The sequence below is a fragment of the Bactrocera neohumeralis genome, unplaced genomic scaffold (genome assembly GCF_024586455.1).
Source record: "Bactrocera neohumeralis isolate Rockhampton unplaced genomic scaffold, APGP_CSIRO_Bneo_wtdbg2-racon-allhic-juicebox.fasta_v2 cluster11, whole genome shotgun sequence".
Taxonomy (NCBI): domain Eukaryota; kingdom Metazoa; phylum Arthropoda; class Insecta; order Diptera; family Tephritidae; genus Bactrocera; species Bactrocera neohumeralis.
In genome coordinates, this window is record NW_026089624.1 from 12,368,640 (window position 1) to 12,396,250 (window position 27,611).

General features: G+C 37.0%; 3 protein-coding genes across 4 annotated transcripts in view; 2 read left to right on the plus strand and 1 right to left on the minus strand.

Moving 5' to 3' along the window:
* LOC126765914 (uncharacterized) lies at positions 1-3,257 on the plus strand. Its single transcript, XM_050483604.1, has one exon. It carries the CDS (start codon positions 73-75, stop codon positions 2,962-2,964), a length of 2,892 nt encoding a protein of 963 aa, XP_050339561.1. The 5' UTR covers positions 1-72; the 3' UTR covers positions 2,965-3,257.
* Positions 3,258-6,897: 3,640 nt separating this feature from the next.
* The window catches only part of LOC126765903 (uncharacterized), a 100,499-nt gene continuing 79,785 nt past the window's right edge, over positions 6,898-27,611 (minus strand). For both annotated transcript variants that reach the window (XM_050483570.1, XM_050483571.1), the window contains one exon: positions 6,898-18,791. In XM_050483570.1, coding sequence (XP_050339527.1) covers positions 10,828-18,791 — 7,964 coding nt within the window. In that variant the 3' untranslated portion in view covers positions 6,898-10,827. The remainder of the gene's footprint in view (positions 18,792-27,611) is intronic.
* LOC126765957 (uncharacterized) lies at positions 25,224-27,074 on the plus strand. The gene is made up of 2 exons (XM_050483703.1): positions 25,224-26,393; positions 26,519-27,074. Exons 1-2 carry the CDS (start codon positions 26,049-26,051, stop codon positions 26,846-26,848), a joined length of 675 nt encoding a protein of 224 aa, XP_050339660.1. The 5' UTR covers positions 25,224-26,048; the 3' UTR covers positions 26,849-27,074.

Sequence of the window (27,611 nt, forward strand, 5' to 3'; positions counted from 1 at the left end):
CAGGACAATTTGATTGATATTCTTCATCGGTTTCGACGTTATCGAATAGCTATAACAGCCGATGTCAAGAAGATGTTTCGACAGGTTGAGATCAATCCCTTGCATCGTAAATGGCAACGCATCTTGTGGCGGGAATCTCCAGTCGAACCACTACGTAGCTTCGAGTTAGCTACAGTAACGTATGGAATGACAAGCAGTCCATACAATGCGATTCGCTCCTTACGCCAATGTGCTGTAGATAACTACAGCATTGTGGAGGACGAAAACCGGGCTTCTACGGCAAGGAACAGTATCCTTGATGGATTTTACGTCGACGACTATTTGGAAAGTTCTGACTCTCTGGTGGAAGCTGTTAGTTGTGCTCATGATGTCGATGCGATCCTTCGTCAAGGTCAGTTCATTCTTGGCAAATGGAATTCGAACTGCGCCAAAGCACTTCATGCTATCACCGATCCAGAGAAATCTGAAGCAGAAATTGAATTATGCGATTCCAACGCCACTGTGTTAGGCTTACATTGGAATCCGTTGAGCGATGAGCTCTTTTTTAAGGTGACAATTGAAGACTCACATACACTACCAACAAAGCGTAGTATCTTAAGTGACGTTGCAAGGCTGTATGACCCGATTGGTATACTAGCGCCAGCTGTAGTTCTGGCCAAAATGTTCATTCAAACCCTGTGGAGGAAGGATCTTAACTGGGACACTCCATTACCTATAGAATTACAAGACCAGTGGCTCGAATTTCGAAATGGTCTTCATGAACTAGCGCGAGTCCGTGTACCGCGTTGGTTAAGCATGTCACCTCATGCATTTTGTACACTCCATGGATTCTGTGACGCTAGCTCGAAGGCGTATGCTGCGGTTATCTACGTAAATAGTGCCGCACAAGGAGATTTGTCTAATATGGCACTTGTTACTGCGAAAACCAAGGTGGCACCTGTGAAACAGATTACTATACCACGCTTGGAACTTTGTGCTGCCCACCTGCTGGTAGTCACTCTACGTCATGTGCAAAAGGCGCTCCATTTAGACAACGTCCCTTACACACTCTGGAGTGACTCAACTATAGTTTTGCATTGGATTCATAAACAACCGTCAGTATTGAAACAGTTCGTGGGTAATCGAGTTGCTTACATCCAGGCCCACACTAAGGTAGAATGTTGGCGACACGTTCGCTCCGAGTACAATCCGGCCGATTGTGCGAGTCGAGGAATTATGCCAGCACGCCTTCTGAATCATCCGCTATGGTGGACAGGTCCACCTCCTCGTTATATATGCATCGATAACGATCCAGTTGTACCAGAACTAACGGAGGAGCAACTCCAGGCACAGGCTCTGGAATGTCAACCTTTTCGTACTCTTATAACCACTCGCCAGGATCATCACCAATGTCTCATGACTTCTGCGTGTGGCCACCGAATTCCTCTCGTTGAGAAATTTAGCATACTTAGTCGTGTCCTTAATACAACAGCGCGACTAAGACGTTTCCTGCCATGTTACAAGGGTCAGAGGTCGAATATTGTGACAGCAGAGGAATACGAATGGGCTCTGCTTCTAACTGTTAAACAAGCTCAAGGTAAGGCATATAGACGAGAAATTAATGCTCTCAAATCGAATTCCAGGCTAGACAGTCGAAATCATCTGTTAGCCCTAAACCCATATGTGGATCCTGAAGGCATTTTGCGAGTAGGCGGGCGTCTCCGAAATGCTGCGATATCTAACGAACAACGACATCCAATGATTATTCCCAAGGGATCATTTGCTAACTTATTAATTGCTGATTCCCATAGACGGTGTCTTCATGGTGGCATCCAGCAAATGTTACAGTACCTGCGACGACGGTTTTGGATAATTCACGCGCGCTCGCAAGTAAAAGCATACATATGGAAATGTACCGTGTGTCGGAGACATCAGCGAATTCTCCAGAATCAACAAATGGCTTCGTTACCCCGCGAACGGGTATTTGCGGCTCCAGTTTTTTCAAATAGCGGCCTAGACTATTGTGGTCCGTTCCATGTACGCATTGGTAGTAGAAGATCGACTACAACACTTAAGACATATGCAGCTATATTCATCTGTATGGCCTCACGAGCAGTCCATATAGAACTTGCTGAGGATTTGAGTACGAGATCCTTCATAGACGTTTACGACCGATTTATCAGTCGCCGAGGTATTTGTGCCAAGCTCTTCAGCGACAATGGCACCCAGTTTGTAGGCGCTGATAGACAAATGCGTGAAGATGTGAAGGAATGGGTATCCTCATACGCGCAACAGCACGTTGCTCATGTTGGTACTCAATGGAAGTTCATTACTCCCGCTGCGCCACACCATGGCGGTATCTGGGAAGCAGCGGTCCGCTCAGCCAAGAAGCATTTACTTCGTATTATGGGCCAACAGTCACTGCGATATCATGAGTTATTGACCCTACTGACGAGGATTGAAGCTTGTCTTAATTCACGACCAATTATTGCTTTACATGATGACCCCGAAGGAGGACTAGCCTTAACGCCAGGTGATTTCATAATTGGCCGACCAATCAATTGCCGTCCTGAGCCACCGCTACCAGATATACCGCACAACCGCCTCCATTATTGGCAGCGCTTGCAAGGGATGTTCGAACATTTTTGGAAACGCTGGCAAAATGAATACCTGAATTCGCTTCAGGCCCGTAGCAAATGGATGAGACCTGAACCAAACCTCCAAATAGGAGATGTCGTAATTATTCGGAATGAGAATTTGCCACCTGCTTGCTGGCGCATGGGTCGTATCACGGACACCCATCCTGGTAGCGATGGTCTGGTCCGCGTCATCACGATAGAATATAATGGAGATCGGTTGACGGACGAAGGCATGTACGTCAAACGCCACTGTCAACGTCCTGTGCAAAAGGTGGTAAGACTCACCGGAATGCACGAAGAAATTCTGAACCGCGAGGGTTCAGCCGGGGAGGATGTTCAAGATTGAGATATTGTATAGGGTATAATTCCCCACCTAAGTTTGCATACGCTACGCCTATGGGACAAATATCGCCTGATTGTAGCGTTATTTCTTCTTTCCTTTGTTATTTTCATTCAGCTATTGACATATAGGCATACATATGTACATACATATGCTAGCGACGCTGAATGCTGCCTACTGTACATATGCACATCGCTAGCGTATGCTCTATTCCCGAAATCATAATTAGTTTACATACATATATACATATTAAGTATAAGCGCATCTATTCGCACCTACATAAATTGCATTACCTATTGATGTGCAATTTCATTTAAATGTTGACCGCGGCTGCGTCTTAGGTGGTCCATTCGGAAAGTCCAATTTTGGGCAACTTTTTCGAGCATTTCGGCCGGAATAGCCCAAATTTCTTCGGAAATGTTGTCTTCCAAAGCTGGAATAGTTGCTGGCTTATTTCTGTAGACTTTAGACTTGACGTAGCCCCACAAAAAATAGTCTAAAGGCGTTAAATCGCATGATCTTGGTGGCCAACTGCCCATGCATCCCGAAAAATGCACTGTTTGGTGTGGTTTGTACGCTGGTGGAATCATTGGACCGTATTTTTTCAAAGATGCTGTTGGACGCAACGTTACGGTGAATGGCGATCGCTATCGTTCGATGCTAACAAACTTTTTGTTGCCAAAAATGGAAGAACTGAACTTGGTTGACATGTGGTTTCAACAAGATGGCACTACATGCCACACAGCTCGCGATTCTATGGCCATTTTGAGGGAAAACTTCGGAGAACAATTCATCTCAAGAAATGGACCCGTAAGTTGGCCACCAAGATCATGCGATTTAACGCCTTTAGACTATTTTTGTGGGGCTACGTCAAGTCTAAAGTCTACAGAAATAAGCCAGCAACTATTCCAGCTTTGGAAGACAACATTTCCGAAGAAATTCGGGCTATTCCGGCCGAAATGCTCGAAAAAGTTGCCCAAAATTGGACTTTCCGAATGGACCACCCAAGACGCAGCCGCGGTCAACATTTAAATGAAATTATCTTCAAAAAGTAAATGTCATGAACCAATCTAACGTTTCAAATAAAGAACCGATGAGATTTTGCAAATTTTATGCGTTTTTTTTTAAAAAAAAAAGTTATCAAGCTTTTAAAAATCACCAGTGTTTAGGGGATGATACAAACCAAACTCGGTCGATCATTTCAATCATTGAAGCATGAGTTTGCATCACTTCGGGTATTTTCTGCTGATGCGAACGTTCATAAACAAATCAGGTATAAGCTGATCACTAGTGATATGAAGTTGTTCTCTACCGCTAATTTGAAGACAAACAGTTCGCTTCGTGTACATGAACTGAACTGACAGAATCAGACAGAGTAACAGATCAGTACTTAAGTATAAACAAAAATTTATTACTCGTTGCAGTTCTCTGGTGCCTACTGAACAAGCGGCATATAATTGTGCTAAAAATAAAGTGGTGACGACAGGTAATACTCAACGCAGTTCCTTTTGTTTCATTGTAATCTTATACAGAGTGTAATAGAAGGAAAAATGAAGTAGGAAACAGTTTTTTTTTTTATTTTATATAGCATGTCCCACTCGGTCAAAAGCCTGTTGTATTCCAAAAAATATTTGTGTACGTATCAGTTTCGCGTCTACCTAACAATAAAATACCTAGATGCGACAATGTTATATTTTTTTGATGATGCTGGAAGAGGATTGCCATATACATATAATAATAACACTGGTAAATAAAAATCCACTTGTTTTTTGTGACATGAACAGAACAAAACGTTTATTTAAAAAAAAAATTGCCGCAAATGCAGAAGATAGCTACAGATTTTTTCTATCAGCTTTAGTATTTTTCCTATGAGGATTTTTGTAAAAAAAAAACAGCGATAGATATATTATAGTTATATTATTTTATTAATTAAAGAGTATCTTAAAATGTTACTGTCGATGTTTTTCGGCGACATTTTGTTTTTGAAGAATCCCTTAACAATTTCCAGCAGTAATCGGCATGCAAACTGGCACTCCACTTACCTTGGTACCGTTTCTCCATATCAGAAATGTCTTGGTGGAACCGTTCCACATGTTTGTCTCTTACGGCCCTAAATTTTCGGGGAAAATCCAGATGGGAGTCCAGAAAGTGAACTTTAAGGAGCATGATGTAACACGTGTTTTTAAGGTAGTAAGTAGTTCAGTCACAAGATCTTTGTAATTGTCAGCTTTCACATTTCCAAGAAAATTTTTAACAACGCTTTTAAAGGCACTCCAGGCTCGTATTTCAGTTTCATTGAGCATTTACTCAAATGTTTTATCTTTCATTAGTTCTCTTATTTTAAGACCCACAAATATGCCGTCCTTATTTTTTTTTCACTGACTCTTGGAAATTTTTGATTCAGATACCCAAGAACCCTCTTCCATTTCTGTCCATTGCTTTAACAAAATTCTTCATTAAACCCAATTTAATATTCAAGGGTGGTAGTAATACATTTTTGCGATCAACTAGAGGTTCACTGGTAATGGGTTTTTGTCTCGGAGTGAGTGCTTGGCGTACTGGACACTGCTTATGTACATAATGACAATCTCTTGCACGGCTGTTCCATTCGCAAAGAAAGCAAACATATTTTGAATATCCTAGTTGCATTCGAAGAAGAAGGTCTATTACCTTTAGGTCTTCACATATTGCTCAACCATACTCATAATAACGTATATGCTCTAAAAGAACTCTCATATTCTCATATGATTCCTTCATATGAACCGCATGAGCTAAGGGCACAGAAGGATATTTGTTACCGTTATGAACCAATACCGCCTTAAACTAAGTTTAGAGGAATCAATGAATAGACGCTTATCATGTGGATCATGTTTTTGTCCCCTTCTTGAAGAAAGTAATTTGGGAGGCCTTACTGCCTTTTTCTGTAAAAGGTCCAACCTTTGAGTCTGGATGCTAAAAGTTCGGACTGCGATTTTGGAAGGCTTAGATCTCGAACTAAGTCATTAAGTGCACCCTGTGGAATTAGATACGGCACTGTTGAACATCCTGGTAAATCAAATAAAAAATCAATTGTCATTTCCTTTGTGGTTTCTGTAACATCGCTTGAAGAGCTAGTCGATTCTAGTTCCCCATCGAGACTCCAAGATTCTGGTGTTTTTAGAATAGGAGGTTGTTCACTGTGTTTGATAGGTCTTAAAGCTGATAATAAAGTTTTACAACAGATATGAGTGGCCCATGCTTTGTCTTGGTCCCCAACTTTAACACCAAAATACAGTTCGTAAGCTTTTAGCACAAGCGGAATAAAATTACGTCTTTGCGGTTTAAAAGTTAGTTCTCCGCACACATAAAAAAAACTGTTGGAACTATTTACGCAGTGCCTAGGCATTGTACCTAAATATCTTAAACACAGTAATTTCAAAAATGTAAAAAAATGTGCACTCAAAAACGTTTTGCTATCCAAACATAGAACACGTAACCGATTCGGACACCGTTAGTCTACTTATAAATTTTGTAAAATAAAATGATCGTAAAATACGCTGTTTACTTCAAACAAGCAGGCAGAACCGGTCTAAACCGGTTACAGAATATCTGTGGGTTATAGAAAAATGGTGTTGGTTTCCTCCTAAACAGTTTTGAAAATTTGTTGATGTTTATGCATTTATGTATAAAGCTCCCTTCCTTTGGGAACCCTGTTATAATCTCTAGCAGCAATAAACTTACAGCCAAATTTTCTAAAAAAAATTAAATAAAAAAATGTATTATAATTACATGCATTTAATACATCTGGAAGATTTGCAAAGTGTTTCCTCTGGTAGTATGTGTTTCTGATACTAAGAAGAAATCAATATTTTGTATTGAATTCGCGTATTTTTCTTACCCTTTCTTCGAATAAAAAAGTGGACTCGGGTATTTTTCTGTTAAAATATCTATGGTATATTTCAAATATTTTTGGTAAACAGAAGAATATAGAAATAGATAAGGAAGTCATGGATAAAACTTTATATAACAAAATTAAATTAAATTAGTTAGTAGAAGTTTAATAGTTTAAAGTGTTATTTGATAGTCGCATATGCTTATATTTTGGTCAAACAACATTTGGTAATAACACATACATATATACATTTAATTTTTTGATACAAAGTTGATTGCTATTTTTTAAATAGTTTTATAGCTATTTTGTGTTTCTGATACGAAATCGTGGGCCAAAATTTTTACTATCATAAATAAGGAATCAAATGACAAGCATGTTTTCACGATCCCTTCAGACTAAAAATAGGCTGTGTACGATAATGTTGCAACCTGAATATTTTTGCAAAATTGAATCCATGATAATATTGAATTAATGGAAGAAAAATTAATTGTTTTAAAGTATATTTAGTGAGGTAGGGTAAAAATAAATTTTTTCGAACCACAACCTTCTCGATTTGCATTAGCGTTGCCGTTACTGCGTCCTAAAGCGCGTTAATAGCGTTTTCGTTGCTATCACCACTTTGATAACTAGTTTTTTAAATTAAATGAAATCGGAGTTAATATAATTCTTATGCTAATAAGTTAAGGAAATTATTTGATTAGCTTATAATTTTAAAAATTGTAGTTGAATTATTTCAATCTCAGTAATTTGGCGAACTCGTTGCCATTGATATGTGCTCAAATCTAAATACATTGCGCAAAATAATTATATGGTACAATGTTTCAATGCAATAGTAGTATGTTGAATTTCCATATGAAATACTGCAATAAGGATTAAAAAGAATAAGAATACGATCGAAAATTTTCCAAAGGATCTCAAAAATTATGTTAAAACTCCTCGAACAGGCCAACCACCTGTAATAAAAGGAAAGAGAAGTTCGAAAAATCAGTCGTTCGGTTGTTAATGAGAACATAAGCCTTTCGCTAAATCGGTGTTAATTGTCTTTTCATTCACGCGTCTAACCAATCCTGAAAGCAGACGACACCATTCGATATGAAAAGGAAAGTGCTAAACCTAGACGTAAGATATAAGTTGGCGTGACTTTAGTTTGCTGCAAAGTAAGGACATCGAATTTGAAATCTGTCATATTTAGTAAAGAGAAAAAGTTTAATTTAGGTATATGTACCCAACAGTTTTCAGTATTATTATCAAGATATTCGTCGTGAGAGAGAAAACCGATAAACTAGAAACTTTAAGGGAGGATCGCTTATGATACGCTATGGACATCCTGGAAAGACTCCTGATTTTTTTGTGTTACAAAAAATGAACTCAGAAATATACATTTCTGAATAACGTGCTAGTGAAGTTTGGTGACCAATTTTGGATAGAACGACTTTCCGACAATGATAACGCACAATTTCATAACGCTGCGCCTACTCGAAGACATTTGGAAAACAAAAAACTTTGATAAATTGGAACAATTGGCATTTTATACAAGAAGTGTATTCCGATAGGTCCAAACAGTATTGAAATTGAAAAAAGTAATCCAATCTTTCCTTTTATTAGAGGTGAAAAAACTAATCCAAAAGGAATGGGCAAATATTGATTTGTCTTTATTGGAAAATTAATTAGGTCCATGCCACGAGAGGTCATATTGATTACTAAGGTAATATTTAAAGTTATAAAATTTGCAAAAAATAACATATAGGCTTTTGAACTGAAACAGAATTACTCGTACTATAGAATTATTTTGCAAAGTATGAATGTTGTCTGTTTTATTATATTTATGTTATTAGTTAGAAATAAATAAATCATTATAAGCAGAACTGTGGCGTGGATTCTAAAATATCCAGAATATCTTGAATAAAGTTCTTAAAGTTAGCGGAAAACGTGTGTTCGTGAAGTATCTGTAAGGAAGAGGTCGCCACATCATCTAATTCATTTACAAGTTAATTTCCTTACATTCATACTCTTGCAAGAGAAATTTCATTAGGCATGAATGTTAAAATAACATGAGCTTTACGTTGCCTTATTATTTATTATAAAACATTACGCATGGATCATTCGCTGAACCTGTTCGTTTTGGTAAACAAATTCGACATTTGTTTAAAATTTACCTTTAAATTGCATAGAATGCATTATATTTTAGTTGTAGTCAAACTGAGTATGGTATTATGATGAAACTGAAATGTTATAACAGTAAGTTCCCTTCAATAGAAAACAAAATAAAGAAAAAGTCACCATTATGATGGATGTTAAGCCAATTTATTGCCAGGTGTAAACGTGAAGGTTAAACTCAGTGCTTTTGCTGTTATGATTGTGTATATGCTGTTTTTACAAAAAATGGATAACGCAAGTATGTAATCAATGGAACAATCTCTATGATGCAAGACATATACTACGTCAATAGCAAGGCCGCTTGAATATTGAATATATGAAAATGACAAGATGATTTAAGGAAGGTGCTTTGTTGCTAATCCGACATACTGGGTTAATCGATGTTTCAATGAAGAGGTGCCACTGAACGAAATACTTATATAACCTTTAAATATCAATAACTCAATTTTTAACAATATAGTATATGTCCGCGTGCGTAAAATTGTTTCATTTAGTATTCTTGAAGCGATTTCATAAACTAAGTTGGTTCGTGTTATATCCCATATGTAGGAATTGATCGTGTTTTCGGCAAATTTTCTTCCGCCGCTTTCTTGATTTGAACTCAGCGCTGTTGAAACCAGTCTTGTCTCATTAAAAATTCTTGACTACAGTTTGTATTAGCATATCTGGTGGCTGTGAAAATAATGATTTTGTCTGCGTCTTATTTTGGTTTTCGGCATTTTTATTGTTTTTTTTTACAAATTTTGGGCTTTGGTTTCTCCGATGCTGCCCATGATTCTTCCTTTTGCGCCCACGTCTGTTTTTACTTCTGCTCGGAGCTGCGGGTTCTTCCAAGTTCCTTGAAGTTGTTTCTTCAGATTTCTGCGACTTTTTATAAAATGCTACATATTTTGTAATACTCTCTACATTTTATACACTTGATAACAATACGTCCAAGTTTTGGAATGGAAAGATAGGATGGTTAGGAGTTTTTTCAGGGCCGGGAAAGTTATTAAATTTATCTTTATACACAATATTTTTGATACACACTGATGAGTATATATTAAAATTATAAATTATATTTGGCAGCGTAACATACAAAAGGTTTGCCATGCTTCCATCACTCACAGAATATGCTTGCTGATTACTTTTGTTTATGTTGTTCTCTGGTATCAGTGATTGTTTCCATTGTTGCTGTTTTTGTTTTTTTTATAAAAATTTTACGTCGTGATGCACAAGTACATAGGTTGTTTAACTATAGTCGGTTGTTGTATTGTTTACTTTTCTCGACGACGGTGTTGGCAGTTTTCTACGCCGTACGACTACCTTCTTGCATCTACAGCTTAAATTAACAATATTCAAAGCTATATTATTTTTACTACTATCATACTCGTTTAACATTTTCAACACATCGTCGTCCATGTTATCGTATTGTAGTGGTGGCACACGCCTATATTTCTTTAAACGAAATGCACTCCTTTTGCTCCTGTCCACCATTATATCATTATGCGTCTTATTACTATTTGCACTAAGAAATGTGATTTTGTTTTTAATAATATTTATGTACAGGATTTTGCTGGGCATTATTGTGTTTCGTATTATCCCCAAAGTAAATGAGTGGCCCATTTTAGTTTTCCTGCTGTTTTTTAACCTTAATTTCTTCTTTTCCATTCTCTACAGTTTCATTCCCCTCCTCTTCGTCGTCCTTATTACTGCTGCCTCTCAGGTTGTAAGCGTGAATGTCTCTTTACTTTCCAAATATAATATTTTTAAATATACTTATCGACGCTTTCGTGCCTACAGTGACAATATTAATGACCTCAAACTAGCATGAGGATGGCAACTCAGTAAGGTCAATTACATTAAAAAATTATTTTTATCTTTTTATGTCCGGTCACGTTCGACCTTTGCTTAAGATAAATACTCTCTGTAATTTGAGCGTCTCTGCTTTGCAGCGGCATAGTGGGCACTAATTGTTTTTCAAGTGTTACTGCGTTTTCAAATGAGTGCGTACTTTTCGCAATCCATGTATCCACATCGCCGACAATACTCTCTAGCGATTGCGTTTGCTGGTCCACCAAATGAGGTCCACCACTTTCAAGTAAATTTAATTCAATCTGTTTCTTCATTTTATCATCCTTCAATTGCGGCATTAGATATGTAGACACATATTCACTGCCATCAGATGCGTAAAAATCATGGATTGTATAAATTTTGGAAGTTTGTTGTAGATCACCAGGGGCTTGGCGTTTGTGTATTGTGGAGTCAGAGCCAAGTGGTACGGTACTTAAAATTGTACTAAACTCACCGGGTCGGCGGCCGGATACATACAATGTTATTATACTAGAACGCTCTGGCACTTCATCTTGAAATGATTGATGTTTACGCTTATGTCCTTTGCTGGACTTTCGCGACTTCTTTCGGCTAGTTTTATTATTTTGCGTATAATCCTCGTTAACTGCTATATCATTATCATTTTCTTTAGGAAGTCGTATATGGTTCGTATCAAGTTCTTGCAAATTATCACTTAATAGTAAATTCGGTACCGTGGAATGTAGTATTGGTAGCTGTGGCTGTTCAATGTGTGGCTGTAGTTGTTGCTGCAATAATAGTTGTTGTATCAGCAAGCTATTAACCTGTGGTGCGGAATGCGTTTGTTGTGTCGGTGTTGTAACAATAGTATCTGTCACAAACTCAGTAGCTGTTATTGTTTGCGCAGTTGTATCGTAGACCGTAGTCAATATCTTTTTGCCCTGGAATGTAACGGGTAAGACGGTAGACATACCCTCAAAAACTGTTGTAACATATGTAGATGTATGCGTGCGATATTCAGTAACCGGTATGGGTGGTAATTGCGGTACTAAACTACCTACACCTAACTGAATAGGTGCAGGTGTTGCTGCCGCCCCTAATGCTCCAAGTAATGGATTAGCCGGTGGTAGACCTATATTTCCGAGCAGCAACTGCGATAATAATATGTTTGCCAATGGCGCGTTTGGTGAAATTTGTGGCTGAGTTGTTGAAATAACATTTTCCACTGAATAAACTGTTGATGGTATTACGTGCGAAAAGGATGTTTTGCGGCCACGTATTGTAGTGGGTGTAAAGATAACGGTTGTCGTCGGCGACTCATGAAGTACGTACTGTGTAACCTCAGTAACTCCACCGAAATTCACGCTTGAGTCTTCACGGGTCAATGCCAACATAGTTTGTCCATTACTACCCAGAAAAGTGGTATATTGCTGAGGAGACAAAATCTCCGTGCTCGTTTTAGCTGTCACAACATTTTTATATTCAGTAATTTTACCATTGATGACAGGTATAGTTACTTCGGCTGGTATAACATGTGTAATAGTTATAGTGCCATCATATGGTAGTACAACAGTATCAACATTGTAATCGTTACGACTGCGTCCACGCACGGTTGTACGTGTGCGACTTAAGTTGGTACGTACACGCGAAGACGTGCTACGTGCAACTGCATCTTGTGACAAATTGCTATTGTTGTTGTATGTTTTCCGCCTATTGCTAATCGTTGGAGAAGACGAACGTCTAGATGAGGCTGCTGTCTGTGGACGTCGAAAGTGGCTAGTTCCTGGACGTGTCAAACCTTTTTGAGTTGTTGTGGTTGTATCTTTTTCACGTAGCGTGAATTGAGCTCGACCGTTAGAGGGGCGTGTTGGTCTGATAGCGTAGTGATTTCCTGTACTTGTAGTAGTGGCCGGTGCTGTAACGGCTTGTGTACTGGCGTGTTGCAAGCCATAGCGTGGTGCAAAACGACCACTTGTTCGTGAACGGGTTACCGCTGTAGTTAAGAAAGGTGGCGTTTCCGGCTCAATGTCTTCATTATAATTTTGATCTTCGGCAGTAGTAGCTGAAGCCGTTAACTTTGGACGCCTGAATCTATTTCGAAAACTACTTCGCCTTTGTAAAGGAGTTTCAGCTTCACGACGTACACGTATCGATTTCGATCTTGTAGATAAATATTTTATTTTATAGTTATAAGTTTTGGAGGATTTCTCAACTCCTGTTGAAAATTTATGTTGCTTAATATTAGAACGCCTACGACGGTTACTATCTCCTTCGGCATCATCTTCATTGTCTTCTTCATCTTCGTCATCATACTCGAAATCATCATCGATATCAACATTGCCTTCTGTACTGTCAGCTTTTTTATTTTCTTTGGCTTCTTTAGTTTCTTGATTTGCTTGTCTCTGTAATAGACCACGTGGTGGAAAAAGGCTATTTTGTGGCCGCGTTCTACCTAGTGCATTGTTGAATTTAGGTCTCTCTAAGCTTCGTGCCCTTGGTGTTTGCGTCGTTGTTGTAGCACTTGTAAGAGTCGTCGTTTTAGCTCGTAATGTTAAAGGATTTCGACGTTGTGAAACAGCACCAATAGAAGAAATGCTATTCGCTCCGTTTACTACACGCTGACTAGCTGAAATAAAACCACTCGGCCTATTTAATGGTCTCCGAAGACGTAACAAAGGATTTTGACTGCGGCGGGCTGCATCTGTAGATCCTTCATCATTTTCATCAAAACTCGCTTGAAATTCTGGAGTAGTTGACTCCTCACCACTCGTCTCGGATGTCAAAATAGGTAAACTCTCTGTAGATGGCGTATTTTGTTGTCCAGCCTGAGTTAAGCTTGTAGATTTAATACGTAAACGAGAGTTACTGGCGTAAGTGCTAGAAAACCCTTGCCGATTGCTTGAAACAGATGAGGGCCGCACTAAAACTCCGGCACGTCGTGTCGATGATTGTAATCGTGTCGATGATGTCAGACGGTTCCGGCCCACACTAAAACCGCTTGCAGACAAAATTGCTGGTGTATTTGATGTACTGACACTGCCAGTAGAAGATAATGATTTGATCGGACGCCCGAAAGTGCGGCGCGACGATGAACTGTTTGGTATGGCAGCGGAGGCACCTGTGGTTATTGTTATGCCTGTAAATACACCCTTACGAGTGCTAAAACGCCCGCTAGACTTAAGCGCAGGTGTCGCAGTTATTGTTGGTGTGAAATCATGTCGTGTTATAATTGTCGCACTACTCGTAACACCGTTTTTCTTTTTTGGCGCGAATTGGGGACGATTGCGTGAAGTGAATGGGCGGATTATTGGAGTAAATGTATGCTTCTTTGACTGATAGGACAATCGCTCTTTATTAATTTTACCGTCAGCAACATCCTCATCATCATCTTCAACATCGAAATTCTCTTCATCCTCTTTAGTATACTCGTTGGCCGCAGTTGAATGAGAAGCATTGTCAACAATGCTGTTTTGTAACGTTAGTGCAACTGTGGCTTCGATCTGATTTGTTGATTGTAAAGTAAGAGACGGTTTAATGGACCCATCAGTGGTTATCATATTATTATTTGTCTCAAAAATAAAACTGGATGTACTCTCAATTATTTGCGCATACCGATTCTCAATGAAAGTACCAATAACTTTGGATTGATATAATGTAGTTGTATGATTACCAATACGGGTACCCTCGATTAAACGCACAAGTCCCGTTTTGTACTGACGTACCGAACTGATATCTGAATTTGCTATCATACTGCTTGCAAACAGGGCTTGCTTAAATTCATCAACGTGTAAACTGGATGTGCTGCTAGTGAAATTTGATTGCATACCATCAATGGCGGTTGTAGCTAATATTTCCGTTCGATAATACAATGTACTTACACCACCTGCATCAATAATCCTTTTGTGGTCATAAAGCAGTGTATTAGGACTTTTTTCAAGTGTGGGCGTAACATCGTTGTTTACAGCTAACGATAATATATCAGTCACTAAATTAGCACTGCTCACAATATTACGTTCCCCTGCGGCTACTTCAATTGTTTTATCTGCAATGTTTGTTGGTGGAACCACATGTGTTATAGTCTCGAATCGTGAGTCAGTTGTGGTCCTATCTCCATTATATGATGTTGTATAATATGTATACGTAGTATAGTAAGTTGTTGGCTCAAAAGCCGCTCTGGTGATTTCGTTATCAACACTTGAGTTTCTTACGCTATTATGAACAATATTTGTAGAATTCACAGTCGTAATTTTATCCAACTGATCGGTATTCGATATTTCTGTCTTTGGTTGTTCGCCTTGGAAAATATTCCCGTTACTTAACTGTACATCTGCTGTTATGGGTGTTGAAGATATTGTGCTAGGTGTTACTATATTGGATACGGTTTCCTCTCTGCTAAGTGTAGTGATTTCACCATTTTTTGCCAGTTTTGTCCAGTATGTGAAAGTAGTGAAATATGTTATGGGTAATGTTACTTCATCTACACTTGATGTTTTAGTCGGCTGAAGCGTTTCCGTTACGACATCGGTTGCTGTTTCTAGACGACTTATAACGTTTGTCTCATTATTGCTATACATTGTCGTATAGTACGTAAACGTGGTAAAGCTTGTCTGCAATAATAGAACGGCTGAAGGTCTTATTTCGTCAGTATTGCTTTCGGAGCTGATTTGATCGAAGAAGGCTTCCTGATTTTGATTGATAATATGTTTTTTGCCATTCGAACTGCTTGAACGTATATCCGTCACCAATGTATAATTGCTGAAGCCAAGATGGTCGTCATGAAAAAGTATTGAAGCGTGTGCTCTTATTGTATCATTTCTTTGTCGTTTAGTGTCAGTATCAATGTTATTAGCGCCAGTATCCTGATTTAATTTTGACAACTTCTCCGCACTACTAGCAATGTTATCACTATTAATACGACTTTGTTTGTCAATCTCAAATACAGTAGTGGATGTTACCGCATCCGTTACATAATTTGTATATACCTCGGTCCTAGACATGATTTCCGTTTCTCCTTCTACAAATACAGTCGTATAGTATGTATAAGTTGTAAAGTAAGTTTTCATTATTTTACTATCATCCAAAAACATGGTTGCGGTATGTGCATCTGATGCATCTCCGGTTTTATCAATATCAATATCATGCTCTCCAACACGCAGTATAGTCCCTAATTCAGTAGGTAGTACAAATTTACTGCTGCTGCTAACCTTATTACCATTGTTCGATGAATCACGGGTACTAAGCTTAAACGCATTCTCTGTATTTAATATTTCTTTTGTGGTAGAAATTGGTTCGATTTCATCTATATCGGACTCTAAAGTTGATGTTATAATATTCGTAAAAACTTCTGTGTGACTCGATATACTATTACTGCTGTCATCATTAAAAAATGTTGTCAAATACGTATATGTCGTATATAATGTTTTATATATCAGTTCAATCTCTTCACCCGAATCATCTTCCACCGCATAAATTGACTGATTGAAATTTATATCGCTATCACTTTGATTATTGACATCAGTTTCATTATTATTATCGCTATCTACAGGATCAGGTGTTGTATACTCTATAAGGTCTCTCTCAATTATATTAGCTGATATTGTGGTAATGTAATCAGTGTCATCGTCGTCAAGACCATCACTTACACCATCCATGTTCTCGGTCAGTGTTGCCGTGTCAATATTATCTAATCCTGGTTTCTCTAACCTTACGCCATCGTTTGCTATTTCGCTTATTTCGCCGATGGCAAAGCTTGTCGCGCCTACAGCTGCTGTCTGTGGTTTGATACAATAAAATTTAGTAGTTTCTAAAATGTCGAAGGTAGGCAGAAATACAGTTTCGATTGTCGAATATTTTATGGCTTCATCTTCGCCTGGTAGAACCGACTCTCGTAGAGTGTTTAGCTGGGTGATTGTTTTTGCTATTTGTGTGAGAAAAGTTTGTGATGTTCTAATGCAATCTCTCAATTGAACAATATCATCGTCGGTATTCATTTCCTGCACATCTATTTTAGTATCATTTTGAGAAACTTCTGATACATTTAAAACGCTTTGAGATGCATCAATAGAACTACTACTACTACTTTTTTCGACTTCATATTCATCCGAAGTAATATTTGCTAATATTTTGGGAACAACTGTAGTTGTTTCGACACTATCTTCGTTTTCCCCGGAGGTTGTTTTTATATTACTTAAGGTTGAAGTTCCGTATTCTGGTTGTGTTGTTATCTTTATATCTGTCAAATTTAAAATATCTGTAGCCTTGATAGCGCTAACTACTGGCTCCACAAAATTAGCAAAAGGATCATCTTCATAGAATATTGTTGTGGCACCACCTAATGTCTGTAATTCCGAGCTAGTATTAGTAGGCGTTATTTCGAAAATAGCTGTAGTTGTGTGATGCGATTCGCTGCTTTGCAATGCTTCTACACTTTTTGAAACTAATTCAACTGTTCTAGTGATTGATTGTTCGTTAGTATTTTCAGGTAGTTTCAATAATAACGAATTATCTATTATATATAATGGGGCGATTGTTTGCATAGTTGATGAAATACTTTCACGTGATGCCGCTACACGCGAAAGTGACGCATATATTTCTGCAACTTCATCGTCTGAAGGACGCGAATATGCAGTCGTTGAACCGAGCATATTTTCATAAGTTTTAAAAGTGTTATCACTTACACTTAATAACTTGTCCGTAAAATAGGAGATTTTGATATTTTCAATAGATGGGGTCACTAATTTTATTTTTTTTAAAGATAGTTCTTTATCATTAACATCAGTTGTTAATGTTTGTAATATTCCCTCCGCCTCTTCTCTTGAAATTTCGCTACTAATATCAACGAAGTTTACGCTTTGTATCATGTTTGAATTTAAATCCATTAATTGCCAATTGGGCAAACTGCTAATTTGTTTTGTTGGTACAACTTCAAATTCCATAGCGACGTTTATAGCACCAATTGTTGTTTCTTGTTCATTATCGCTAACACCTCCTAACGTTGCTTCACCCTTAATTGACGTCACACGGCCTAAATTAGTATTTTGTGTAACGCTGCTAGGAGAAAAAACAATCACACTCTCCCCAACAACAGTTGTAAAGTCAGCAAAACCATAATACGTTATTGTTGACAATTGGCTATTAAAGAGTGGCTCCGGAGCATTTCTCAGGGAACTGCCACTACCATTAGGATCCATTTGTTTTAGATAGTACTGTTTCGGTGAACGGCTTAATTTGTTATCATTGTTTTTATAATTATTCACTGCGTTGTCTTGTGTGAGTTCTGAATGTTCGATAATAGTTTCTGCAGTTAATCCACTTGGTGAAAAGGGATTACGAACAGTGTATGTGGCCAAGTCGCCGATGGGCATCACTTTATTCACGTCTAATATTCGCGCAAATTCTTGATTTTGATTTCCTGCATTGCCAACTGTATGCAATGAAAACAGATGTTTTGGCGTATTGTTACGAGCAACACCAGTTAAATTTTGTGATAACAGTGTTGCGATTATCAAATTGCTAACTTTTTTCTCATCGTTAATTAAAGGCTCTTGTTGTTTTTTATTCCTTGCTTCACTTAAATGAGCAAAATCAGTATTGCCAACAAAAATATTACCATCATCGTGGAGTAAACGATCATCAATATCTTGCCAATCGGGTAAGTCAGCATTGAAAAGGTCGTTATGACTCTCTAATAAGGATTTGGATTGTAGTTGCAAATTATCGCCTACCCAACTAGTGACAACTGTTGGTGATACAACTGCTTGCTGTGACTCTTGTTGTTTGTGGCCATTGTTATATAATACTCGAGAACTTTTTTTCAAGAATTGTGCATATAACCGTCCACTATCGAGCGTTGTCCCGACTACTTGTGTGGCGTATTCCGTTGTTACACCTTCTTGTATGAATGTGCGTGCAGTGGATGTTAATAAACCAACTTCAGGACGAACATTGTGATGGTACCCTACATAGTCACTGCGCCCGTTATTCGCGCTATTAACTAGCACAACTGCCGTCAAGTCTGTTAGATTGACATTTCAGTTTTGTTATTTAATTAACACATTAAGGTTGACAAATAGACACGAGAACGGCAAATATTTACATGTTTTTTGAAATTTAAATTGATATTTACAGTATTTAGCAATAATTTTTCATATAAATATGGTAGTAAAATATTTGGCGTTTATGTTTATTAATATATATATTTAAATACACATTTATATTTATGTACATTAAATATTATTAAAAGTATATACATACAACATTTTTACAGCATTATTCGTTTTCGCACCACACAGATATATAGCCGCAACAAGTGGTTGGAGTTGTAGGTAATTTCAAAATGAATACATACAAAATTTTAATAAAGGTAGTGATAGATTGGTGCATGTAGTAACCATTGCCAAACAAATCCATTTTAATAGATAGAGAAAAAGAAAGAGAAAGAAATATAATAATACAAATTAATATAAAAAATGTATGTTAAAAAGATATTGTATTTTACATTAATTCATTTATTTAGGTTCATTAAATACCTACGTTATAAGTTATGCAATAAATATGTATCGGCATTTGATATTTTTCGAAAATAGTAAGTAGTAATGATAGAATTCCCACATCGCAGCATGCTACTTCAAGAGCAACAAATTAAAATAGGCATAATGGAAACCACTTCCCATTATTTTTGGTAACCATAAATTATCTATGTATGTATATCTTCAAATGGACAGCAAATAAATGATATACAGAGATGTTACTATAAATAGTATATGCAAATTGTGTCAATTGATTCTATGATATTTATGTAACTAATATAATATGGTACTTAATAATTACATTTGTCACGTTACAGAAATACGACTCTGTGTGGAGCGGCACGAGAAGACCCTTGAAAGAAAAAAGGAAAAATCATCGAAGGCGGCATTTACTTGTTAAAATTACTTTCATTTGTTTTTGTATTTTTATTAATTGTTTTTCAAATAAATTTAACTTGTTTCTCAAAAAAAGTTGTTGTGCAAGCAATTGTGCGAGTCACATTCATATGCCATAATATAAATATTGGGCTTCACTACGTGCGGTTTGCTACTGCCTGTGTGCGTCCGTGTCATTAATTACAAGCATTGAAGTTAATTATTTTTCTCACTCCAACATTTCGAGCTTCTTGCCTAAATAAATGTTTTTACGGTGTTTGACTTGTAATATAAAACTATCCGGCTCGAAGGATCAAATGTTTGAATTATAATATAAAACTGTATGATTGTATGATCAAACTTTAAACTCAAATAAGAATCTTTAAGTTCTTACCGCTGGGGATGGACCTTATTTGAGCTGAGAAATCTTTCATTCTAATTTTGTTTACATATTGTTTGTAAGTCCTAAAACTAAAAGAGTCAGATATAGGGTTATGTATACCAAAGTGATCAGGGTGACGAGTAGAGTTGAAATCCGGATGTCTGTCTGTCCGTCCGACCGTCCGTCCGTGCAAGCTGTAACTTGAGTAAAAATTGAAATATTATAATGAAACTTGGTACACGTATTTCGGCCCACTGCCACGCCCACAAAATGGCGAAAACCGAAAAAATTTAAAGTGTCATAACTAAGCCATAAATAAAGATATTAAAATGAAATTTGGCACAAAGGATCGCATTAGAGAGGGGCATATTTGGACGTAATTTTTTTGGAAAAGTGGGCGTGGCCCCGCCCCCTACTAAGTTTTTTGTACATATCTCGGAAACTGCTATAGCTATGTCAACCAAACTCTATAGAATCGTTTCCTTCAGTCATTTCCATATATAATTCAAAAATGGAAGAAATCAGATAATAACCACGCCGACCTCCCATACAAAGGTTATGCTGAAAATCACTAAAAGTGCGTAACCGACTAACAACAAACGTCAGAAACATTAAATTTTGCGGAAGAAATGGCAGAAGGAAAATGGGCGTGGCGTCGCCCACTTATGGACCAAAAACCATATCTCAGGAACTACTTTACCGATTTAAATGAAATTCGGTATATAATATTTTCTTAAAACCCTGATAACATGTACGAAATATGGGTGAAATCAGTTCACAACCACGTCTTCTTCCAATATAACGCTATTTTGCATTCCATCTGATGCCTTCTCTGTATAATATATGTGGGAATGAAACGATATGGCAGCATAGAAAAGCCAGAAGAAGAAGAAGAAGATCAGCAAGACGAGTAAGAAGTGTACGAACTCGAAGTACTCGCTGTAATAGAGGCTCTTAAAAAGTTTAAAGTTTATTTATTGGGATTACATTTTACCATTGTAACCGACTGTAATGCGTTTGCCAAAACAATAGACAAAAAAGATTTATGTACGAGAGTAGCTAGGTGGATAATGTTGTTGCAAGAGTATGACTACACTATCGAACACCGTTCTGGTTCAAGTATGAAACACGTAGGCGCATTGAGTAGATTTCCGATTTTAACAATTACCATAGATGACGTTACTTTAAAGATCAAAGATGCGCAAATACAAGATGACGAACTGCGACTAATTAAAGAAATTTTACAAGAGAAGGAAAGTTATGAAGATTACTTTATGAAGGGTGACATTTTATATAAATTAGTAAACGACTGCGAGTTATTAGTCATACCCAAATGCGAGCCCACGAAAAAGGGCATTTCTCTTTAGCAAAAACTAAAGATATAATATCCAGAGAATTCTATTTTTCCAAACTGAATGGAAAAATACAAAAGTGTATTTCCAATTGCGTTCAATGCATCTTTGCAAATCGCAAACGAGGAAAACAAGAGGGCGAGTTACATCCATTACATAAAATAGATACTCAAATACATACGTACCACGTCGATTATTTAGGTCCGTTAGAATCCACAAGCAAAATGTATAAGTATATATTTGCAGTAATCGACGCATTTACAAAATTTTCTTGGCTATATCCTACCAAATCAACATCAGCAAAAGAGGTCATCTGTAAGCTAATGACGCAAAGCATCAATTTTGGTAATCCAGTTAAAATTATCTCTGATAGAGGTTCGGCATTCACGTCCGACGAATTTAAAGAATACTGTCGATCAGAAAACATAAAACACGTTAAGATAACTACAGGACTACCATGTGCCAACGGCCAAATTGAAAGATTGAACAACACAATAATTGCAGTTTTATCGAAACTAAGTATTGAAGATGCAACAAAGTGGTACCGTTGTGTCGACCGAGTACAACAGGTACTAAATTCCACATATCATCGAAGCATAAATATGACACCGTTTGAAATGATGATTGGGACCCGAATGAGGTCTAAAGAAGATATTTATGTTAAAGAACTCATCGAAGAACAATTAGTGCAACAATTGAAATAGAGACGAAATGCGCACCGACGGGAAAAAACAAATCCTTAAGATTCGAGGAGAAAACAAAAAATAATACAATCTGCGACGTAAAAAAGCTCATATTTACAAACTAAATGATATTGTTGCTATACAACGCACACAATTAGGTAACGGTTTAAAACTCAAATAAGAGTTTTTAGGCCCCTATCGAATTACTAACGTAAAACCGAACAACACTTACGATGTCCAAAAACTGGGTAACGGCGAAGGTCCAAAAACAACAACAACGTGCGCGGAATTTATAAAAGAATGGCTAAATACATTTGATGACGACGATTGTACTTAGTTATTCGAGACGAATATCACGCAGGATGGCCGATGTGTGGGAATGAAACGATAAAAAAGCCAGAAGAAGAAGAAGATCAGCAAGACGAGTAAGAAGTGTACGACGTGCGGCAAGATAGAGCTGAATTAATTTTAATATAAATCGTTTTTTCATTGTATTCTTGAAATCAATAGTTTTGTTTAATAAACCACATTACTAATTTGTTAAATATAATTAATCTTGTCTACATAATTGATCTTGCCCACGAATTTGGGGGCTCAACCTTAAAGTAAAATATGTGTGGAATAGTGTAATTGGATATTTCAAAATGGCGAATCTACAAAGCTTTGGTAATGTACGTCAAAATATACGACGAATGCGAAAAGAGACCATTAGCGCATTGCATAGATTTATTTTCGAAGACGAAGGTGATAGGCGAAATAGACAGAGGCTGCGCGAATTTGAATGTTTTAATTACGACGAGCATGACGACGAGTATTCGCAAAAGTCTGCACACATTGCATCAAATTTATCGGTAGCAGAATTGATTTCCATTTGCAACTTGCTACAACTGAGCTGCAAACAGGAAAATGTACAGTTGCACATCTTTCGAAATCTACAAAAAGGGAATTTGCTTGGTTGCAACAACGACGAAGAAGACGATAATGACGACGATGAAAATGACGACGATTGCGAAGGCGAATACTGCGGTGAGGTAGCCACAGGCAACATAAACGACAGAAATTGCGGCGAATTGGCGGACAAGTGGGCTAATCAGTCTAATTCAATTAGAAAAACAACCAACACTCATGAAAGAGAAAACGACGATTGCTTTATATCATTTAAAAACAACGATTATGTAACCGAAAAAGAGAACACAATAACACCGAGAAGCAGAAGAGCGCCATCACAATTGTCAAGATTTGCAATGAATTTTCGCGATGTTGAAGAAACAATACGACAATACGACGGAACAGACGATATACCAGTTGAAGTTTGGATAAACGAATTCGAGGAGACATCAGCTGTTATGGGATGGGATGATTTCCAAAAGTATGTGTTTGCTAAAAAATCTATTAAAGGTACTGCAAACGTATTTCTTAACAGCGAAAGGGGAATTGTTTCCTGGGAATTTCAAACAGCAACGAACAGTGCTACCATACACAAACAATTAAGTGAAAGAAAAATAAAAAAAGACGAAAATGTACAAGATTATTTTTTTAAAATGAAAGAAATCGTATCAAGGGAAAACGTGGAGAATGCTGCTTTTATCCAGTATGTGATCGATGGCATAAGGGATTTAAGTTTAAATAAAAGCATTTTATACGGCGCTCAGGGTATGACTGAATTTGAACAAAAACTGAAAATATACGAAATGGTGCGATCAAAATCAAAAGATGAAGTAAAAGAAAAGAACAAGAAAGTAAATAGTGATTTTAACAAAGAAATAATAAATTCAGAAAACCGAAGTATAAATAGATTCAGAAAAACAGTGAATAATGTTGAAGCGAAAGTGGACATTCGTTATTATAATTGCGGTGTAAAACGCCATAAAATTAGGTATTGATTGTAAAGACAGAGACAAATGTGTAAAGTGTTTTGGATGTAATAACTTTGGTCATATGTCAAAAAATTGTCCAAACAAAATCATACAAAGTGACAAACGTAATTTACAAATTGTTAAGACAAGTAAAGATATAATGATGAAAGAAGTAGGAATGGCAGATAAGATGTGGTTAGCTTTGTTTGATACAGGCAGTAAATTTAAAGTTAACATATAAAGTGTACGAATTATTGAAGAAACCGAAGTTGGTAGAATCAAACTTTTATTTAGTGGGATTGAGAATTGATAATAATAATTGAACTATATACGCCTAATAAAACTAAAACAACAAATGTGAAAATGACAATAGTGTTAAAAGACGATACGCCAATTTTTTCTGCACCTAGTAGACTTCCTTTTAGAGAAAGGCAGATAATTGATAGGCAAGTTGAGCAATGGCTTGAAGATGGAATTGTTGAAACTTCAGAGTCTGAATTCTGCAGTCCAATAGTATTGGTGAAAAAACGCGATGGCACACCCAGGTTGTGTATAGACTACCGACGCATAAACAAAGTAATAATTAAGGACAGATTCCCACTGCCCTTAATTGAAGACCAAATCGATCGACTACAAGGCTCCAAGGTAATTAGCACGATTGATCTAACAAACGGGTTCTTCCACGTTGACGTGCCTGATGCAAGCCGCAAGTATACATCATTTGTAACACATAGCGGTCAATTTCAATTTTTTAAGGTTCCATTTGGATTGTGCAACTCTCCCAGCGTTTTTTCAGAGGTATGTAAATGCTATATTTCGAGATTTTACAAAAGGGGGAATTGCTCTCCCTTACATGGACGACGTTATAATTCCGGCAACTGACGAAAAAGAAGCGCTAATTCGATTAGAAAAGGTTCTAAACTTGTGCCAAGATTATGGGCTTCAAATTAACAAAAAGAAATGCCAATTTTTACAAAGACGAGTGGAATTTTTGGGCCACGTTATAGAAAATAACCACGTCGCTCCATCAAGTGTGAAAATAGAAGCAGTTATGAAGTATCCATTACCAAAAACGTTGAAACAGTTAGATAGTTTCCTTGGCTTAGCCGGGTACTTTAGAAAGTTTATACGAAACTTTACATTAATTGCAAAGCCGCTGAATGATTTGAAGAAGCAAAACATTGTATTTAACATGGGGATGAACAAATTAAATCATTTAATACTTTAAAAACCCTTTTAAGTCAAAAACCAGTATTAAGTATATATACAATCAGACGTATGAAACGCAGGTACACACAGACGCATCCATAAATGGTTACGGCGCTGTTTTATTACAAAAATCCCCAGATGATAGTCAATGGCACCCCGTGTATTATATGAGTAAAAAGACGATGGAAGCTGAGCGAAAATTTTGCAGCTACGAACTCGAAGTACTCGCTGTAATAGAGGCTCTTAAAAAGTTTAAAGTTTATTTATTGGGTTTACATTTTACCATTGTAACCGACTGTAATGCGTTTGCCAAAACAATAGACAAAAAAGATTTATGTACGAGAGTAGCTAGGTGGATAATGTTGTTGCAAGAGTATGACTACACTATCGAACACCGTTCTGGTTCAAGTATGAAACACGTAGACGCATTGAGTAGATTTCCGATTTTAACAATTACCATAGATGACGTTACTTTAAAGATCAAAGATGCGCAAACACAAGATGACGAACTGCGACTAATTAAAGAAATTTTGCAAGAGAAGGAAAGTTATGAAGATTACTTTATGAAGGGTGACATTTTATATAAATTAGTAAACGACTGCGAGTTACTAGTCATACCCAAATGCATGCAAAGAGAAATTATACGACGAGCCCACGAAAAAGGGCATTTCGCTTTAGCAAAAACTAAAGATATTATATCCAGAGAATTCTATTTTTCCAAACTGAATGAAAAATTCAAAAGTGTATTTCCAATTGCGTTCAATGCATCGTTGCCAATCGCAAAAGAGGAAAACAAGAGGGCGAGTTACATCCATTACATAAAATAGATACTCCATTACATACGTACCACGTCGATCATTTAGGTCCGTTAGAATCCACAAGCAAAATGTATAAGTATATATTTGCAGTAATCGACGCATTTACAAAATTTTCTTGGCTATATCCTACCAAATCAACATCAGCAAAAGAGGTCATCAGTAAGCTAATGACGCAAAGCATCAATTTTGGTAATCCAGTTAAAATTATCTCTGATAGAGGTTCGGCATTCACGTCCGACGAATTTAAAGAATACTGTCGATCAGAAAACATAAAACACGTTAAGATAACTACAGGACTACCACGTGCCAACGGCCAAATTGAAAGATTGAACAGCTCAATAATTGCAGTTTTATCGAAACTAAGTATTGAAGATGCAACAAAGTGGTACCGTTATGTCGACCGAGTACAACAGGTACTAAATTCCACATATCATCGAAGCATACGTATGACACCATTTGAAATGATAATTGGGAATGAATGAGGTCTAAAGAAGATATTTATATTAAAGAACTCATAGAAGAACAATTAGTGCAACAGTTCAATCAAAATAGAGACGAAATGCGCAACGACGGGAAAAAACAAATCCTTAAGATTCAAGAAGAAAACAAAAAATCATACAATCTGCGACGTAAAAAAGCTCATATTTACAAACTAAATGATATTGTTGCTATAAAACGCACACAATTAGGTAGCGGTTTAAAACTCAAACAAAAGTTTTTAGGCCCCTATCGAATTACTAACGTAAAACCGAACAACACTTACGATGTCCAAAAACTGGGTAACGGCGAAGGTCCAAAAACAACAACAACGTGCGCAGAATTTATGAAAGAATGGCTAAATACATTTGATGACGACGATTCTACTTAGTTATTCGAGACGAATATCACGCAGGATGGCCGATGTGTGGGAATGAAACGATATGACAGCACAGAAAAGCCAGAAGAAGAAGAAGAAGATCAGCAAGACGAGTAAGAAGTGTACGACGTGCGGCAAGATAGAGCTGAATTAATTTTAATATAAATCGTTTTTTCATTGTATTCTTGAAATCAATAGTTTTGTTTAATAAACCACATTACTAATTTGTTAAATATAATTAATCTTGTCTACATAATTGATCTTGCCGACATATATACATTAGGAACCAATGATAATAGAGGAAGAAAACATACTGTGAAAAATTCAGACCGAAATTCATAGTATTTGATAAGTTACAGCTCATAGTCGCCGACGTGTCGTAAGCGACTGTCTACCAGGCGCCATGATAAGTCTGCAGCTGCTACGTTTCTAAACGCATTTTTCTCGAATCATCATTTTCTGAAACTGTCATGGTCCTAAAAAAAAAAGTATTCAACCGATTGCTTTAAAATTTACATACTTTGTTCTTCTACTCATTTATAGTTATCGTCCCTACCAGAATTATTTATTTTCGAAAATATTTTCATTTTTTTTAAACAATTTTTAACGAAAAAAAACAAGATTTTCGTGACTTTTTTTTTGAAGCTCGACATTTCTTTTAATGAAATTGATAATATTTGGTAGGGACGATAGCTGCAGAACTACTGAATAATAATCCATTCGATTTTTTTATTTCAGACAACATGAACAGCCGCTATCACCATGACCAGTGAAC

Coding starts and splice junctions, on each gene's coding strand:
- LOC126765914 (XM_050483604.1), top strand. CDS start 73: ATGTTTCGACAGGTTGAGATCAATCCCTTGCATCGTAAATGGCAACGC.
- LOC126765957 (XM_050483703.1), top strand. CDS start 26,049: ATGTATAAGTATATATTTGCAGTAATCGACGCATTTACAAAATTTTCT. Junction 26,394..26,518: donor ATGTCGACCGAGTACAACAG/GTACTAAATTCC, acceptor TTAGTGCAACAG/TTCAATCAAAATAGAGACGA.